The 17,825-nt window shown below is 47.1% G+C and overlaps 4 protein-coding genes across 4 annotated transcripts; 2 read left to right on the plus strand and 2 right to left on the minus strand.

Moving 5' to 3' along the window:
- Positions 1-1,097: 1,097 nt before the first annotated feature.
- F4822DRAFT_445369 (Piwi-domain-containing protein) lies at positions 1,098-4,469 on the minus strand (the record flags this gene model as incomplete). The annotated part of the gene is made up of 8 exons (XM_051463370.1): positions 1,098-2,681; positions 2,736-3,157; positions 3,210-3,339; positions 3,402-3,550; positions 3,605-3,819; positions 3,873-4,000; positions 4,055-4,177; positions 4,251-4,469. The coding sequence occupies 8 exons, from the start codon at positions 4,467-4,469 to the stop codon at positions 1,098-1,100; spliced, it is 2,970 nt and encodes a 989-aa protein (XP_051311185.1).
- A 3,814-nt stretch (positions 4,470-8,283) lies between these two features.
- On the minus strand, positions 8,284-12,376 carry F4822DRAFT_412975 (uncharacterized protein). The gene is made up of 4 exons (XM_051459003.1): positions 11,300-12,376; positions 10,807-11,235; positions 9,726-10,755; positions 8,284-9,667 (listed from the first exon to the last, which is right to left on the minus strand). The coding sequence occupies exons 1-4, from the start codon at positions 11,948-11,950 to the stop codon at positions 8,619-8,621; spliced, it is 3,159 nt and encodes a 1,052-aa protein (XP_051311186.1). The 5' UTR covers positions 11,951-12,376; the 3' UTR covers positions 8,284-8,618.
- Positions 12,377-13,118: 742 nt separating this feature from the next.
- F4822DRAFT_438199 (histone deposition protein Asf1) lies at positions 13,119-14,150 on the plus strand (the record flags this gene model as incomplete). Its single annotated transcript, XM_051462486.1, has 4 exons — positions 13,119-13,227; positions 13,289-13,328; positions 13,381-13,689; positions 13,760-14,150. The coding sequence occupies 4 exons, from the start codon at positions 13,119-13,121 to the stop codon at positions 14,148-14,150; spliced, it is 849 nt and encodes a 282-aa protein (XP_051311187.1).
- Positions 14,151-15,386: 1,236 nt separating this feature from the next.
- Positions 15,387-17,678, plus strand: F4822DRAFT_343803 (uncharacterized protein). The gene is made up of 3 exons (XM_051455846.1): positions 15,387-15,911; positions 16,006-17,227; positions 17,295-17,678. Exons 1-3 carry the CDS (start codon positions 15,768-15,770, stop codon positions 17,423-17,425), a joined length of 1,497 nt encoding a protein of 498 aa, XP_051311188.1. The 5' UTR covers positions 15,387-15,767; the 3' UTR covers positions 17,426-17,678.
- The last annotated feature ends 147 nt before the right edge of the window (positions 17,679-17,825 follow it).

Genomic DNA, 17,825 nt, shown 5'->3' on the forward strand with positions numbered 1-17,825 from the left:
CCCCTCCGTCAAAACCCCGATCTCGCGAGGATTCCAATGGGCGGCAACTGAAATAGTAAGTAGCTTGCCTTACCAAAAGTCCAACCACATATGAAAACGAATCAATCACCCCAAAACACCACCCGCAAGCGCCGAAAGACCCCACGCTCTCTTATCCCCTGTGCAAAGTGCCCGACGAGTAGCCGCCGGCTAACCAACGCCGATATATCACGTCCTCATTACCCCACAAAACGCGCGAGCCCCCATTCCGAACCTACACACGATAAAATCCCCAACACAACTACATCATGCTAGTATCACTCCTATCTACGTACGCGATAAATCAATTACCACGGATATCGCCCGATATATCCAATAATACCGCATTAAAAGCTCAAGTTTCGGTGCACGAAGGATGCAGACTGATACGATAAAAGAAATAGCTAGCTGTGACTAGGGCAGTATTAACTAAATACTGGGATTTGAATCACGGTTGAGACGACGACAATCGCCAAGCCCTTAATACTTCCCCGCATCGTAAGCGAATAACAATAGCCGAGGGGTCTCGTCGAAAAGCCTCATGGTGAACGAACCCACGAGTTACTTAAGTACTAAGTAGGATACGATGTAGGTGCCCGTAACTATTAAATGCTAGCAAAGGAACTCTCAAAATGTCCGCAGGATTAGCTAGGCAATTTACAGTAATACAAGTTTCATTCATTAGGTAACATTGAAGTATGACTATTTAGCTACCAGTCTATCACTAGCCCGGGTTTAAACCCGAGACCAATATTTTCATCCCTTGTGCTATAAGAGCATGACTATCTCCATGTAGCTACTCGGGCAATGGTAGAGAAAACTTGGTGCCGGTATGTCAATATCTGCATGTCAATTCGCGAGAAGTCTTGCGCATCGAACCATAAACTAGCCAGTGAAAATAAAAAGAAGATCAGCGCATTAATACAGAGCCGATTCCCCCGGTAGGGGATTGGGATTGGATTGTACTAAGTTTGTTGCACAATCATGAACCGAGATACCGTTAACCAGTGAGCCGAAACCGAGAGGATTGTATAGATGCCATAAGGGTTCGTATTATTCCGAATTGTGTCAAGATTTCTCTAGACGTACCACATGGTAGTATTCATGAATCGAATAGTTGCAGGGGTCATCTTCTCGTTCTCCATAGACAGCAAAAGTGGTGCCTGCAGATATTGTGCATCTTTGGAGCCCTCAGAACCATCCTTTCCGTACGGGAAGCCTGGCTTGCCGAATCCTAGAATGAGAGAATCTGATGACAGATTCTCGTGAGAACGAGCTCTATTCGATGCAAGATGCGAATAATACACCGCCGGATGTAGGGAGACCGGGGTGGTCGAGCGACAGTACTGGTAGCACTGCTGGTAAATCATTTTCATGAGGTCGTTGGGCTTGACGTCTGCCTCATCAAGAATTACTTGGTAGTGAACCGGTCGAGCAGTTCCCTGAATTGCTGCATGGGAGCAGAGGTAAAAGTCAAAGTGTTGGGGATGCGTCACATCCCGCTCAACAAGAGTACCAGGTAGTGGGTTCCCGTTGCGATCGGCAGTCTCCTTGTCTCCTGGTTTGGGGAAGAAACGCACATGATGGCGTTTGGTCGCAATGATTACCGTGAATTTTGGCACACTGCCGCCACTCTGCTCTCGGAACACACGCTTCATCTCTGCTACCTCTGTATCCAACACATCTTGGAATTGCCCCTCCGAAACACCATCTCGAAGGAAATAAATGTGCTGGGGCTGTACTCTGTTGGTATTAGACCAGGCTCTGGCGAGCCTTGGTAGCAACGAATGCATAGTGGTGGGTAAGACTGTCTCCTGGCGGTATCCATTGGTTTGACAAGATGCGGCAAAGCGAGTCGCATGCTTGTCCATAGACATTGTCAAAGCAGCCATAGATGCCTGATGACTGCCCGCGGCGCCGTGCGATACATCCAGCCCAATCATCATTGTAGGTATTGACCAGAATGGTGACCCGCCCTTTGGGTGCGGGTGCGGAACCTTGCATGTGGCACCGCCGAGCTTGCTGTTTACCTTCATGGCCACATTGCTCATATATTGACCTTGAGCCTTCTTCACATGGGCGGCCTGGAGGCATTGCGAAACAATGTTGAACCGGCAGTCCATGTTCTTTTTGATGCGTTCGTAAACCAACTGATTCTTCGTGGGCAAGACAAAGAAGATAATCTGAGGTTCAGCCTTGCGGGCATTTCCAGTCTCGTAGTACGCCTTCTCGCAAATGGCGCCATAGTTGCCGTCCATCCAACCGAGGACCTTGCAGAATGCAGGCTCTTTAATATTACCGCCATGTTTTCGATAGATGTCTGAAAATTGCCTCGCAAAGAACTCCAATTCCCCTTGCTTGCAAGTCGAATCGCCGCAAGAGATGAAACCCCAAGACTTCAATTCATTGGCGTTCTTTTCTATGAAAGTCTTTCCACGGAGATCCCATCTTCCATTCGTACCAGGGTTCTCCTTCACATTGCCGAACATGATATCAGGACTTCGAAGTAACCTGGCATCCGTTATTGTCATGTCGGGACTGATGTTGATCCCAAACGCCTTTAGGTAAGGATCTTGGCTCCACTTCAAATGGGTGACGCCTTCAACAATATCTGCTTTGCGTTTATGGGGGCGAGTAGCAGCTTGTTTAATCATGTCAGAGGTCTATGTGAAAGGTTAGTGAGGACACTATTTGATATCGAGTTCAGGGGAACAGACCTGACGGGGGTTTAGCTTAAACGAGTACCTCTGGTGCTCATCGCTGTTGCATAATTCCATCGGGAACAGTTGTCCCTTGCTGGTCTCGATGATTGGAAGCTTAGGGAATTGGAGACGAATTCCATATTTCTCCTGGTAATAATCCCAGATAGTAATCTTTTTGCTCGGACCGTTCGGTTGTTTCAGGTCGAAGCTCACGTTGAAAGCATTGGAGCCAGCTTCCCCATGATCCTTGTCGAACACGATGGCCTTGACGGTATACTTTTTGGGATCGGCCATCTTGCCTCTGTGCTTCACAGTAAACTTCATCTTTACGAAGCGACGAAGTAGCGCGAATGCTTCAGACGGGACGAGTTTTGGGTTCCCTCCTTTATCCATCGTGAGTCTATGATGCATCTCGTGGCAGATTTTGTTATCGTCCCCTATGAAAGTTATGTTAGACATGTTTTGATTCTTCACCATGGTATAACTTACATCTTGACCAATCCTCATTGTGGCCATTGACGAGGCGAAAGGCAAGCTGGTCTAGGCTATCAACTGGCCAAAATGCTGTCTGGCATCGGTCGACGTTGACGGCTAAGCCGGTACCACCCTTTTTGATCGACTAAGATAGACCGAAATTGTTAGCAGTAAAGGATAAAACTTTTCATGGGTATATCGTCTTACCTCACTGAGACGCGGGGCACAGTAGATACCCTGGTTCACGACGAGATCGTTGGAGAGTTTACCAACTGGGAATCTAGGGTCGTAAAAGTTCCTCTTGATCGTAACCCATTTCTCCGACGGGAATTGGCGGAGACAATGGTCGAAGAAGTCTGAAAGTATGTTAGAAAAGAATCTATAATCATTTGGGACATGTCTTCATTTACTCATGCACTCCAACACGTGCTCATCCCAGCTAATTTTTCCCAGAAGGTAGGCCCTGAGATACGATAGGCGTATCGCCTTGGTCTGTCGAACACTGAGGTAGTACGGGCTGTTTGCCTTCTTCTTGTTCGGGTTTGGCTGCTCCTGAGGCTTTTCGGCCGGAGAGTCAAGATCCACAGTGACCCTGAGCTCGCCTCGTTCAACCTTCTGGGAAGACCTAATATTACGTTAGATAAGGCTGCTCAGTATAGGGAGAAGCAATTTACTCACCATGCCAGCTTGTGACCATCGTAAAGCCACTTACCACCAAGCTTCGCGAGTTCCTTTTGCGCCGTCTTTGAGTGCCAGACCTTCTTCATAAGAGGGGCAGACTCTTTAAGGTTCGGCGAAACCGAGACCTATCACATACTTTATTAGGGAGTTAACTCAAAGTTGAAGCGCATGATACATACATCGTATTGATAAATCTCGAGATCTTGCCAGCCTAGAACGGCGAAGAGGTTAAGCTGGACCTTGATAGGTCTCCCCTCGGTGTTGTAACCAGGGCGAGCTGTAAAACGGGTCTCACTCTTCTCCTAGAAGGGTTGTTAGTGAAAATTAAAAAGGGTATGGGACATATAATCTCGAGGTGGAAGTGAAAGATCATACCGACTTGTACGCATCGGCTGGTAGGTCAACACGTTTACCGATGACCTGAGCCGGAGTGAGCTTAGGTCGATCCTTTGCGGGGTCCTTTCCAGTGCCCTCCTTGAATCCAGTGGGCTGGCCGGATTGTCGGCTAGGTGACCCCGACCGAGAACCGGATTGAGAGCCAGATCGAGACCTAGCTGGAGAGCCGTGGCTCGATCCAGAGGGTCGGCCAGACATATTGCCTGCAGTGAACGCCTATGGAGGTTAGTTGATAGCTGTATGCGTGTAATGGTGTTAAACAGAATGTGATAATGTGATGTAGTTGCATTGAAATCAATATACACGCTTGCGCCAGTATGATATTGGAGAGGTAGGTACAATGGGATTATAGTGTTTAGGGATATAGGAAGGATTGGGGGATATAACATACCAAAGCCGAGGAACTGGCTCAGAATATCGCAATGCTACTAAGAGTTCAGTTACTGTTCTTCAAGTACGGCGTTTGTGAAGATGAGACAAATGGTTCCTCAAAGTGGAGCTGCAATTGTACATAAATGATTAAGAGGAAGATTGTATGTGGGAAGGGTGGGGTGTTTCATGAATGATAGGGCATAAGAAATAGAGTGTTGCGACCTTGATGTTGATAAGTTGGAAAGGGAAGGAAAGATCAATTGATAATATTAGTCGGTTATAACTAGGGCAATGAGTGGCAGATGTGGAAGTAACCATGCAGATACTGCGTTGCGAGTTGAGGAAGGCTAGGCTGTGCTTGGAGAAGAGCCTACCCGATCGACGGCGTGGGAATATTGTGTGAATTGGGTTCGTCTCAGTCTTCCTGGAAGGCTAAAAGTGTTAGGGGTTTGTAAGATTATGGGAATAAGAACGAAATCCTAATCGAGTTTATGTAGGAGTAAAAAACAGAAGACACTAAAATCCCTAAGCTTTGAGGATAAAAATCGCCCGCCTGGGTGTGTATTGGGTGGAGAGGGCAGGAACAGCTAGAGGTAGAAGATGAGGAAGGAGTAGAGTAGTCATTAACATGCAGGACAAAAAAAAATAGTACTTACCTATTTGTGGTGTCTCGGTTAGAGGACTGCTTGACGTCAGAACGTGATCACCCGCAATTGAAATATTGGGTTGTAGAAAGAAAAGAGTGTTCTAATGAAAGAGATGTGATTGAGGCGGGCGGCGAAGAGAATAGGAATAGGTCTGGGCGGTACCCATCAACTGAACTTCTGTCAGGTCCGAGAGGTAGTGGTGTTGTGGTTATTGTAGAACAGAGAACGTAGAGGAGGGAGGTTGGTAATTAAATAAACCTGAAAAGAGGGATCCTTAGGAAGACAAGATGCTTGTGATCAAGTGTTCGTGTATTGTATAGGCCGTTTGCAATGGCAACAAGTCTCAGATCACACTTGACAATCCGAGCCTAGTCATTTCGCACCGTCGTGACTCTATTGCTGCTTTCCGAGCAGTACATGCTCCTCACAAGATGGTGCTGCTTACCTGATTTGTATTGTGCTAATGCTGTATCAATCTGGAGATGTAGATGCGCACTCGCTTAAGTATGTGAAAGTTGGTGGTAGAAATATCAGAGGGATTGTATTGTTAGGGTATGGTTGAAGAATTATTGGTTGGAAAAGAAGGTGTGAGAGGTCGTATTTGTAGGTGGTATGGAATTGGTAAGACTGGTTGGGAAGGAGAAGACAGGAATGAACTTGGGATTGAGTGTACCTGACTCTTTGTAGCCAATCTTGTAAATTATATCAAGTGGTATGATTCATATGAGCAAGTGCCACGCTAGGATTTTCTGTTTGCATGGTAGGGTAGGTTCGGGGGAGACGCGTTGAAGGTGTAATATTTTGATTTGGGATGAGGAAAGAAGGGAGTGTTTAGAATTATGCGCGGTAGGTACGTGCCTAGCTCAATGGGTGTTATCTAGGTAGGAGGGCTGCCTTGGAAGGTGCTTGTGGTACCTAGGCATGAGGCACTATTGAGGGAATGAGAAGATATTAACAAGATGTTGCTGGGTACAGGGAAAAATAAGCAGACGCAGGGGAAAAAATAGGAAGGCCAATTCACCTGCTTAGTAATCTACCTAGGTAGAGTAGATGCTTAAGATCAAAATAGAGAAGCTTTTACATACCTCGAACTTGTATGATGGCAGCACTGCTAGGAAAATTTGTAGAAGGTTGAAAAATGAGAGGATGAAGGAGATGTTGAATGTTTGGGTAATAAAGAGGGATTGATGGTGTTTTGGTCTAGAGATGGAATAATCAAGAGTCGGCAACAGTCCCGCTGGGAAAGACGCGCCTTCAGCTCTCGAGAGGAAACTACGTGCTCACTGTAAGCTACCTACCTTAGGTACATAAGGATGTAGGCAATCGCTTCAATGCCTACCTGGGGTGTGTAACTCAATCTTATGATTAAGGTTTGCAGAGAGAACCCCAGAGGTTTAGGAAGTAGCTAGGATTGTTGCCAGGAAAAATAAAGATTCATCCGATACATGTATCAATTGTTATTGGCCATACAACTAGGATGTAGATACTCTGCATTAGTTTCATTGCCTACCATCTGCCATTCATAGCTCACATAGACCAAGAACCTTGGAAGGCAGCCATTGTCGTGATGTATGGGAGACATGGCTTGAAACAGTTAATCTAGTAATTTTTTCGTTTATGCATATGCCCTTTTAGCATCAATTCTGCAACCTTTTCTACAACATTGGGCCAACTAAATAAAGAAATTCACATATGGATGTCTGTATTCAGTCATATTTATTTGCTGGTACCATCCGCACGTACACGTCTAGTCCCGAGATTCGTATGTATATGTAGTATAATAATATGTAAGCAACGTCTCCATAGGCTTGGGCTCACAAATGCACATTTACGACTCCAGTCAATGGGCTATCTTAATTCATCATTGACTACATCTCTGCAACTTACAATGGACAGCATGCCCTATGACCGAGTAATTTTTCAACGAAAGAAACATCAAACGCCCAAATCTCGTTAGGATTGATACAGTTACCCACCCAAGTATATATGTAGTTCTATAGTTTATCAGATTGGAGGCTAAAATGAATATACCATATATTTGTCGTAAGACTTGCTCGTAATGGGTGAGATGCTTGGTATAATTTGGTCAACGTCTAGAATCGGTATTGCAACGGCCTAGTATTACGTTAAGGTCTGTGTTATTTACGATATTGCTGACCTAGAAGATTGAATATGCGTGTCCAATGATAGCTGAGCATACACTGATATAAGGGAACAACTGCCAAAATATGTACAAGGATCAACAGATGAAAGGTGGAGCTATAAACTTCATATGACCGTTAGAGAATTTATTTGCGTATGTAAAATGCCCTTACCTACAATACTAGAAAATCGAAAGTGAATGTTTTCCAAGATTATACTTTTTTTAGGATCCATAGTATTCTTCCTAGTGTCTGGTGTGTAACAATGGGGCATTATTATAAGTTCAACATACGATGAATAGGAAAGGATTGCCTCTATTTAGAGTGTCATTTGACTGATGGTTCGCCTTCTACTGTGAAGGAGAGTAGTTGCCAACCGTGAGACGACTAGCAATGAATTTGGTCGTTCTATTAATTGATAACAGGATATTCCAATTTTTTTTTCATGACGTAATGCTACCTATTCAATGCCCATGCCACTGAAATGAACCGTAATTGATTGATACAAATTTTTTTTTTAAAAAAAAAATAATAAATTCGGTAGGTACGAATAGTAGCCGTTCGACTTTGGGAGGAGTTGAGAATATACACAGATATAATATGACTGTAAAAATGAGCCAATTAGAACGCAGCTTTTGATTAGTAGATGCCGTTTATGGAAAACGTCCTAGTGGTTCAGCCAATCAGAGATCATCATTTGGCGTGGCGAGGTACGCTATATTTAGGGGCTGCATCTAGATTAGGGTACCTACCTAGGTAGGTTTCAGGCCTTACATAATAATCTTACTATAACACGCAATCACGTACCGTGGTTTCACTGGGATACTGCATACGGGGAATGCTCAGAACGCATAGGTTGTAGAATAGGATTTATTAAATGCCTTCAAAGGGGGTGGCCGATTACTGTACTCACAATGTCTTCCGCAACTAAAACTTATAGCACAAGATTTTAATCCCTAGGTAGCTATTCTGGTATAAGCCTATTCTCAAGCTACTTCCTTTTTAGAGGCCCAACCAAATCTGGAAGAAATGAAACGCCAGAAGATGCAATCAGTCACAAGACGTCGTATGCAGACCACCTCCAATAACGCCATGACTGGTACCGTTCGTCCAACTCAATAAGAAAAAGGATCAATGCGGTAGCGGCGAAGCGAAACCACTGCAATCACCGAGAATTACCACGTTGCCTATTGGTAGTATCTTTCGTATTGCTGTGCCTGTTGCTGAGCCTGTGATATGTTATACTGAGCGGAGGCCGGATAGGCTGCTTGCCATCCAGCGAGAGCGGCGGGGTTTAGGCCTTGTGCTAGGGGGTTGAATTGAGCCGCGTTGGGGGCTTGGTAGACAGCTGGGGGCGGTTCGTATGATCCACTTGAACCAGGTCGAAGTGGCGAATTACGATAAGCTGCGGTCGCTTGAGATATTCCGCGATTCATCCCACTGAAAGGACTACCTGGTCGACCAGATGGGCCCGGCGAGTCTCGGCTTGAGTAGGGATGCGATGGATATTCGGACGAAGCTTGTCGGGTATGCGCAGAAGTTAAGTTGCTGCGCGAACCTCCATCCTTTTGGGCCTTCCATTCACCAAAACTCGGCACATGAGTATTTTGAACTAAGCGTACCACGCTATCTGCATTAAAATAATTACCGTGGAAAGCTTCTGCCGGTGGGATCAAGCCTAAGAGGAATGTAAGGTCTCTTGGTATGGGTGTGGAGACGCTGATATGGGAGGTGGTGCCCTGTCCCTGCTGCGCGCGTAATCGCCGACCGGCTGCTCCTTTGAGAGGTGAATCACCACGGACAAATTTACGCGGCGGGTACTCGTCCTGGTCGTCAGACTGAAACGGGCGTTTAGGTGAATTGATAGCCGGTAAAAATTGTGGCTGAGGACTTCGTTCTAATTGTGGCATGGGGCGAGGAGTACTGCGGGCGGAAATTGACGGGTGTTCAACGGATTGCATGACAACTTTGGGACGCATCTGCCTCGCAGGCGAAACGATCACTCGGGTCAGAACGGGATCGAATCTAGAAGTTGCAAACCTAGCTGCGAAATGCGAAAGACTAGGATCGTTGGGGAAAAGCTCGGCCATCTGCTTTTCGAGCTCCTTTACCTGTGCTAGTTCGCCATATCGTGATTCATGACCGTGGAAGTAAGCAAAAATTGGCTTCAATTTCGGAATAAGCTCGGGTTTCTCTTTGAAACGCTTGACGGTTTGTGAGAAGACGAGTCGAGCATCTATGATGATGTTAGCAGGGTTCAATGGTGTGGCTGGGACTGAGGAATTTGGACTTACTGGTGAAATCACGTTTGGCGTGATAATGCTTCAAATATTCAACGACGTAATCGCCTTGCTCCGGAAAGAGTTTCGCACCGCGCTCAAAGATTTTCGTGGCAAACGGATCTTGATAAATATCCCACTCCATATTTGCTACTTCAACGTAGACATCGCTGTTTAGACGACCTCTTTGTCGAGCTTCCATGAGCAAACCGCGGAGACCGACTGTCGGGCTACCCCTACCATGACCTTGTCCCTGCAATCTTCGGTAAATTCGCGCAAGGGCGATCCAGACGTAGGAAATATGCTGCGAGAGCATCTGCATCTGGACAGCAAAACCATCCTGTACGGCTTTAATTCTAGCGTCTTTCAAAGCTTCTGTAGAGGGCTTCTCGTTGATTTCCCCTTCATCTTCATCGTCTACATCCTCGCCCCTAGTAGCGGCGTTGGGAACAACTTCTTCTTTGATCTTTGCAACAGCTGCCGATTGTTGGTCTTTGATCTTATTCGTCATGTCATACAGCGTCTTCAGAACCTTATCGCAAGGTGCCCGAATCGCTTGCACGAGAGCTGCTTTGTTGTCATCATCCTCGCGTGCGGCTTGAGTAGATTCAATACGGTCGGCATGCTTAAGGGCCAATAGAAAACTCTCGGGGTTAGCCTCGAGGCCGTCAACAAGGAATTGAACACCCGTATCTTGGCCATCTTTGTTGATATTATTGTCGAAACACCATTCAGCTGCTTCAACCCACAATTCTGGCCAAAAGCGTAGTGCCATCAATGCTTGTTTGTACACGTAGAGAACTCGTTGACGGTAAGTATCCGCATCGTCGGGCTGTAAAACGAGTGGGTCACTTCTCTCCCAGGAAATCCAGGCTTTCCACAATCGAACCTGCTCAAGATACTCGTGTTCACCCTCGAAACCAGGAGCCGGAGGTAGGCGGGGCAATGTTGTCCTCTTGAGGCCACGCGTGATGTTCTCTAAATGGGTATTTGCGCTCCTTGCAGTCATGTATGAAGGCGATCGTTCTTGTAGGAATTTGCGGCCCTGTGGTGAATTAGCTATGTCCCGATGAATGAAATATAAACTAGTACTTACCGTCATCTTGTTCAACCCCATCTCAAACTGATCATACTCTTTCCACAAAACGTTGACGTTCGCCATGGGAATAGCAATGGCGCGTTGATAAGCTTTGCGCAAAACATCCATCTTCTGCTGGTCTTGCCAGCCCGTGCCCCCAATCTGGCCAGGACCTGTCTTAATGAATTGTATGTAGTCTTGCCATATGCTGCTAGCGTCTCGATCTTGCCCGATTGTGTTGAGAACGAACTCGTAAGCCTGGTTTACTATCTGTCGTGCTTTTCCGGTTGGGTCGCTGAGGTCATTTCGACGACGGATGTAGTTGAGGTACCACGTCCAGAGTTGAACATTGGGTATCGCCAGGAGAGTCCTGTTGAAGATCGATTCGGCTTCGGCAGTATTGTCGTAACTTAACTCCATATCGAGGTATGCGACCCAAACTTCAGCCTATAGAATAAATTAGTATACCTGGTAAGAGATTAAGGGATGCTAGGTCTATGTAAGCACTTACAGCTTGGGGAAACACTTCCAAAAAGCGTTCATAAGCAGCTCGTGCATCTTGAAGCTTGCTGCGTCTCTTCTGCTCGTCGATCAAAGCCAACCAAGCCTCCATATCTCCACGAGGATCTTCTTTAACGCGGTCCTCGAGAATACCGATAATATCGGCGGGAAGTCTTGAGCGTGTTGTGGCCGTAGCTGCGGCGGCAGGGGCGGCTGTCACGGGAATAGGCTCGATGTTGCTCGGCTGGACGGGTGCATCGTTTGTGACATCTTGAGACGCCGTAATTTGCTGGGGTGGTGGATGACTAGAAATCTGAACTTGCATATCTGAAGGAGCAGGTTTGAGATTGGTAGGTAAATATGCTGGAGCTGAAGCTGGAGCCGAAGCCGGAACGTCGTCTTCTTCATCAGAAGAGTCGTCAACGACGAATCCTCCGGCTGTCTTCGGTTTCTTAGTCGGGCGAGGAGACTGGGAGATAGGTCGTTCTACTTGAGGCGGAGGCGCCGGCACAGATGTAATGGTAACAGACTCTGGATCATATTCGCCTCCATCTTCATCGTCGGCTGAGGTCTGATTGTCGGCACCATTCCAAACATCTGCGCTCCATTCAGGAACATCGCCCTGTTGAGGAATAACATCTCCTGTATCTTCTGAAGCCATGGTGTAGGATGATCGCGCACAGTTGGTCAATCTTCGCGGTCGGAGGGCTGTAATAGAAGATGTCGGACAGCCGAGGCTGATCGCAACCGAAGAAAAAGGGTGATCTGAATCGCAGTTTCCGTGCAACGCTGTAGTTGCTCTACTAGATATAATGCTGTTCGTTTCTGGGACGATGCGAAGGTTGAAGGTTCTCTTAAAAATTGATCTAGGTTGCAGCACTGGACAAAATGATGTGATTATTTCTTCAAGCTACCTAGGTCGCGCGGAAGAATCACAGTAAAAGGTAGGTAGAAATATAAATAGCAGCTCGAATTAAGTAGAGCAAATCCGCAATGACCAATAGTAAAGTACTGTCAAGGAGAGAGGCGGACGAATGCTTTGCGCGAATGGCAACGGAAGAACGAGGGACAATGGAAAAGTTGAAAGGTTTCAACAAGTTTGGAGCTCTTCTCACTGACAAAACAATAGTAGTACCTATCAAGATAAGAAAAGATCGCTGGTACTTGCGGTGCTTACTAGCCTATATAGGACTAGCGCGGCTCAAATCGAAAGGTACACCCGCTAGGGTCCAGCTCTTTAAGGTCAAAGGCCGAAGATTATCCAGGAAGTGGGTTTTGAATAATGATTAGATAAGCAAGCTTGGCCAATCGTAATAATTTTTCAAAACAAAGTACCCATGTACTCCTTCAATTTCCTCCAATGTGATCTGGAGATACATCCGCGGATACATTTATTGCAAGGTTTAGGTACCCAAGCTCGCCGCCAGCGCACTGAACTTTTTAGGTTAGGTGCTTGTGGGTAGCAACATTCAACCGCAAGCACAGACGATTGTGGTTTACACACATCGATTAGTACCTAGGTACGTACCTTGCTACCTGATGCAAGCACTGAACGCGCTTTACAGCAGAAAGCGCGTTCCCCATTCAGAAAAAAAGGGACCCCTGCTCAACCTGCACCTGTCTCTTGTCGCAAAATAAACACTAGGGAAGCGCCCACCGCCAACCCCCCCGACTACCTAATTATCGCCAACTTCTTCTTGTCACAACCCTCTCCGTCCCTCTCTTCCCTTCTTAATCAACAATACCGCCTTAGTTTTATATTCACCCAAGTTTTTGCCATCCAGATTAAACTGTATCCCACAAAATAAAATACAGCTAAAACCGTCAAAATGTCGGTCGTATCTCTTCTAGGTGTCAATATCCTGAACAACCCCGCCAAGTTCACCGACAACTACGTTTTCGAGATTACTTTCGAATGTCTCGAGCAGCTTGAGAAGGGTAAGGCTGATCAAGAACTTCTTTGTTTCGTTGAGTCTTGATTTTACTAATACTTGTCTAGACTTGGAGTGGAAGTTGACCTACGTCGGCTCTGCGACTTCGTAAGTTGCGATTTGCGCCTCTTTATTTTCGCCTACTAATCTTAATCTATAGCGACCAGTACGACCAGGAGCTTGACTCCCTTCTTGTCGGTCCTATCCCCGTCGGTGTCAACAAGTTCATCTTCGAGGCCGATGCTCCTAAGACCACCCGTATTCCCGATGCCGACATCCTCGGAGTCACCGTGGTTCTTCTAACCTGCTCCTACGACGGTCGCGAGTTTGTTCGTGTTGGATATTACGTCAACAATGAATATGAGACCGACGAGCTGAACGCCGATCCCCCCGCTAAGCCCATTGTTGAGAAGATCCGTCGCAACGTTCTGGCCGACAAGCCCCGTGTTACGCGTTTCGCCATCAAGTGGTATGTTAATGTTTTAATAACCCATAGATAGGAATGATTGCTAGGACACGTAACCTGATTCGCAACATAGGGATTCCGAGGCATCTGCTCCTCCCGAGTTCCCCCCTGAGCAGCCCGAGGCGGATCTCCAGCCCGACGAGGATGAGTACGGAGCTGATGAGCTTGATGAGGATGCTGAGGAAGAGGAGGGAGCCGAAGTCGCAGCTGATAACACCGCTGAGGCTAGTGCTACTGCTGCCGCCGCTGATGGAGATGCGGAGATGGCCGGTGTTGAGGAGAACGGAGAGCCCGCTGAGGAGGATGAGGTTTCCGACGAAGGCAGCGTCGATCTTGAGAACGAGAGCGAAGACGAGCTTGAGGAGGAAGTTGAGGGCGAAGCTGCCGACGGCGGTGACGATGCCATGGAGGTTGACGACAAGCCCGCTGATGCGGCCAAACCCCAAGAGGTCATGGCTCATTAGGCGTGGAACGGTTGCTAGCCGCGCTTAACCCGAGTGGCCTACGATGAAAAGGGGAGTTTATGCCTGCAGTCATGACGTACCCTACGACGTTATGAGAGTTCACCATTGGTATGGACGGTGGTTTGTTTAATGACAGGAGCACGAAGTAGATACTTTAGTGAAGCATAGCCAGGCATTACCCATAGACACTTGGCCTTTTGCTTTACAATGCAAATACGGAATGATCGTTTGTTTTTTTAAATGCTTAGTTTTATTGTTGACCAACGTGAATTGGGGTGGTTCGTTAGATTCCATCCATGTGTACCTTTTATGGATATTCCTGGGGAATTGAAACAGAAGTCCTTTTTGCTTGTTCCATTGCTTTTGACGGCCATCAAGCATCGTCAATACATATTTATGACCTTAGGTCCCATGACATCATCCAACTACTCGGTCAGGTCTCATTAAAATTTAAACGATTATAAGACCGTATAACATTATATTATACCCCCATCGTCATTGTGTTGCCGCAACTAACCGAGAACTTGACGATCTTCAGCATAAGACACTTCGAGATGGAGCTCTGCGAAATGGTTCAGACCTATCACGATATTTGCAATCGTTGTTCGTAAAAGATGCCAATACAATGCCAACTTCATCAATCACTACGCCTTATATTGGCACTTACGGAGAGGACTGCTCGATGCCCTAGTTTTCGAAGTTAAGTTACACATCAAAACGGACGTGCGCCGCTGACGTCTTCGTTGATCACGTCATAGACCGAACGGTCCAAGCGACAATGGTTACGTTGGAGGGGCTCAAGATGTGTGTTGCTCGCCGCAATCGCGTGGAACATTCGTATAATGCCATTCTAGTAATGTCAAAATTTCAAAACGCAACGACGATACAGCGACGTCGTTAAAGAATGGGGCCTACAACGATACTTGAGACCACTACCACTTCGCGGCATCATGGCCTCATTATTTGACCCCCACGCATATTCAAATGGAAAAACGCCACCAAAAATGCACGAGAAGCACGGCGTTGGGGGTAACAATAGGGACACGGCCATTTTATTGTCTTTTAGTAACTAAAGACACACCCAATTACGATTGTTAAGAAAGCCACAATAGCCATCATGAATTCTTTGTTCGGTGGTTTTTGGGTTGCCTTTTACACTCTTCCTTAGGTGCACTACCCGAAAGACGCGAGCCGCGAAAGAAGATATCACAATTCTATCCCAGCCATATTAGGGACACAGCTTACATGGTCTACATCGGCTCCAATCAGTTCCCATCCCACCAATGAGGCTTCACGTAAACTAATGCTGTAATAGTCCCTGGACCGGGATACTAATCGAAGCGAAATAGTGCGGTTCAGGGGTGATATTGCGGGGTCGGATGGGAAATACGACGGCATTGATATTTCACCCCTATACCGCTCCTTTCTTGCAGATAAATTCATGGAGCCGAGCGATGCCGAATTCAGGGTCCGCGCCCGGTCTAAGTCCGTTTATCTTCAAGAGCCTTCGGTTCTTGATATATTAATGGCCCGTCCCGCCATCATGTGAACTGAAGGGCTTATACGAGCAATAATCATAAGCCTGCTTAATTTCTGATGTAAAGTCACCTACCAGCAATGCTACTTAACGCCGTTGAGGTTGCGAAGCATAACACAACATCCTCTTGTTGGATTGTGATAAACCGTAAGGTATACGACGTGACTTCATATTTGGACCAACATCCGGGTGGTGCAGCTATATTAATCAAACAAAGCGGAAAAGTACGTATGATTCATCAATTCGAAGATTATTGTCGAAGATACCCCAATCTCTAAGTTACGATATGCTGTTCTATATGAATAATAAGAAAAACAGGACGCAACGCCTCAATTCCGCACAGTACATTCCCCCGACGTGCTAGAAAACCTACCAAAGGGCAGCTATCTCGGGGAGATGGACCCCGCAGCACTGGCCACGCTGACTAGCGAATCAGCCACCGCTGCTCCCCCAATACCAACACCAACCTCCTCCCCATCTTCATCTCCACCCTCCCCAATCCCCACCAAACAAAGCGCCCCGCACATCGCGCACTGCGTACGAGTATCCGACTTCGAGACCGCAGCCAAGGGCATATTCTCCGCCAATGTATTCTCCTACGTCTCCAGCAACGCCAACTCCGGCCTATCAATGCAGGGCAACCTATCATCATGGGAATCCATAACCTTCCGCCCGCGCGTGCTCCGCGGGGTCGAGCACGTGTCACCCCGGAGTCGGATCTTCGGACATGACACGCCGTTTCCGTTTTTCGTGTGTCCTATGGGACAGCTCGGGCGGTGCCATCCAGATGGTGAGGATGAATTGGTTAGGGGGCTTGCGCGAAGGGGTATACATGGATTGATTAGTACCGAATCGTCGCGGCCTATGGAGGGGATTATGTCCGCGCTGAGGGACGAGCAGGAGAAGTTGTCGAGTAGTGGGGTCATTGGGTCGCAGCTCCATTTCCAGCTTTATGTGTACGCGGATCAGGCCGTGACTAGGAAACGCATTAGACGTGCTAAGGAAGCTGGATATAAGAGCTTGTGGGTTACGGTCGACACGCCTATCCTTGGTAAGCGGACGTCGGACCGGAGGATTCAAGTCTCGGAGGCGCTGGAAATAGGTCTAGAGCAAGCTGCTGAACAAGCTGGGTTCGGGCGACGGAGCCATGTTACGCCCTCGGTCTTTCGACCTGGCCTCTCGTGGGCTGATCTTGAATGGATTAAGGAGGAGTGGGACGGACCGGTGGTTTTGAAGGGCGTGCAATGCGCTGAAGACGCACGGCTGGCGGTGAAGTATGGGTGTCAGGGTATTTTGCTTAGTAACCATGGAGGCCGACAGGCGCACACGGCTCCCGATGCGCTATCAACGTTACTTGAGATCCGCGAGTATGCGCCGGAGGTTTTGGGCCAGCTTGACATTTTTGTGGACGGCGGGCTACGCGATGGTGCCGATGTTCTAAAGGCGATATGTCTGGGCGCTACAGCTGTAGGCGTGGGGCGACCATTCTTTTATGCGCTCGGCGTATATGGATCGAAGGGGGTAGAGAGATGTATTGATAGTATGACTCTCCTTACGGCCCTTTTCCATGATTCGAATGCCCTTTTGCTAACATTTATCTTGCTTAGTTCTCTCCGAGGAATTGGCTTCAGGTATGAGCCTCCTTGGTATTACATCTCTAGAAGAAGCGCGCCCGGAAAGAGTCAATGCTACTCGTTTACTTAACGCGATGTGGCGACCTGAGAAAAGCCGATTATGAAATTACTATTACCGGATGAGTTATCATCACCATCTTAAAAAGGAAGCTATTGTCATATTATTTCATCTTTTCTAATAGAGTCCGAGAGGTTTTTATTTTCAATTTATTTCAATCCCTCTTCTTACTTTTCCCCGCACCTAAGCCCCCCAATGGCGACCGCCGGCGGTAACCATTATTTACATATCACCCCTCCGGTGCGGTACTTTTCCATTTGACAAGCGGTAATAAATAATGAAATCGTGCAATGCTATTCAGGCCGTAACACTCCTGAAGAGGGATATTGTACCAATTATCTACCCTTCGCGCACAGGGTATATACATCGAATTGATTTGTACATCTCTTGTCGACGCTTCAACGTAAGCAATTTAAATGGTGGTGGCTATACAATGCGCCTCGGGA

Source organism: Hypoxylon trugodes, assembly GCF_022578975.1.
Source record: "Hypoxylon trugodes strain CBS 135444 unplaced genomic scaffold F4822scaffold_8, whole genome shotgun sequence".
In the NCBI taxonomy this organism is placed as follows: Eukaryota; Fungi; Ascomycota; class Sordariomycetes; order Xylariales; family Hypoxylaceae; genus Hypoxylon; species Hypoxylon trugodes.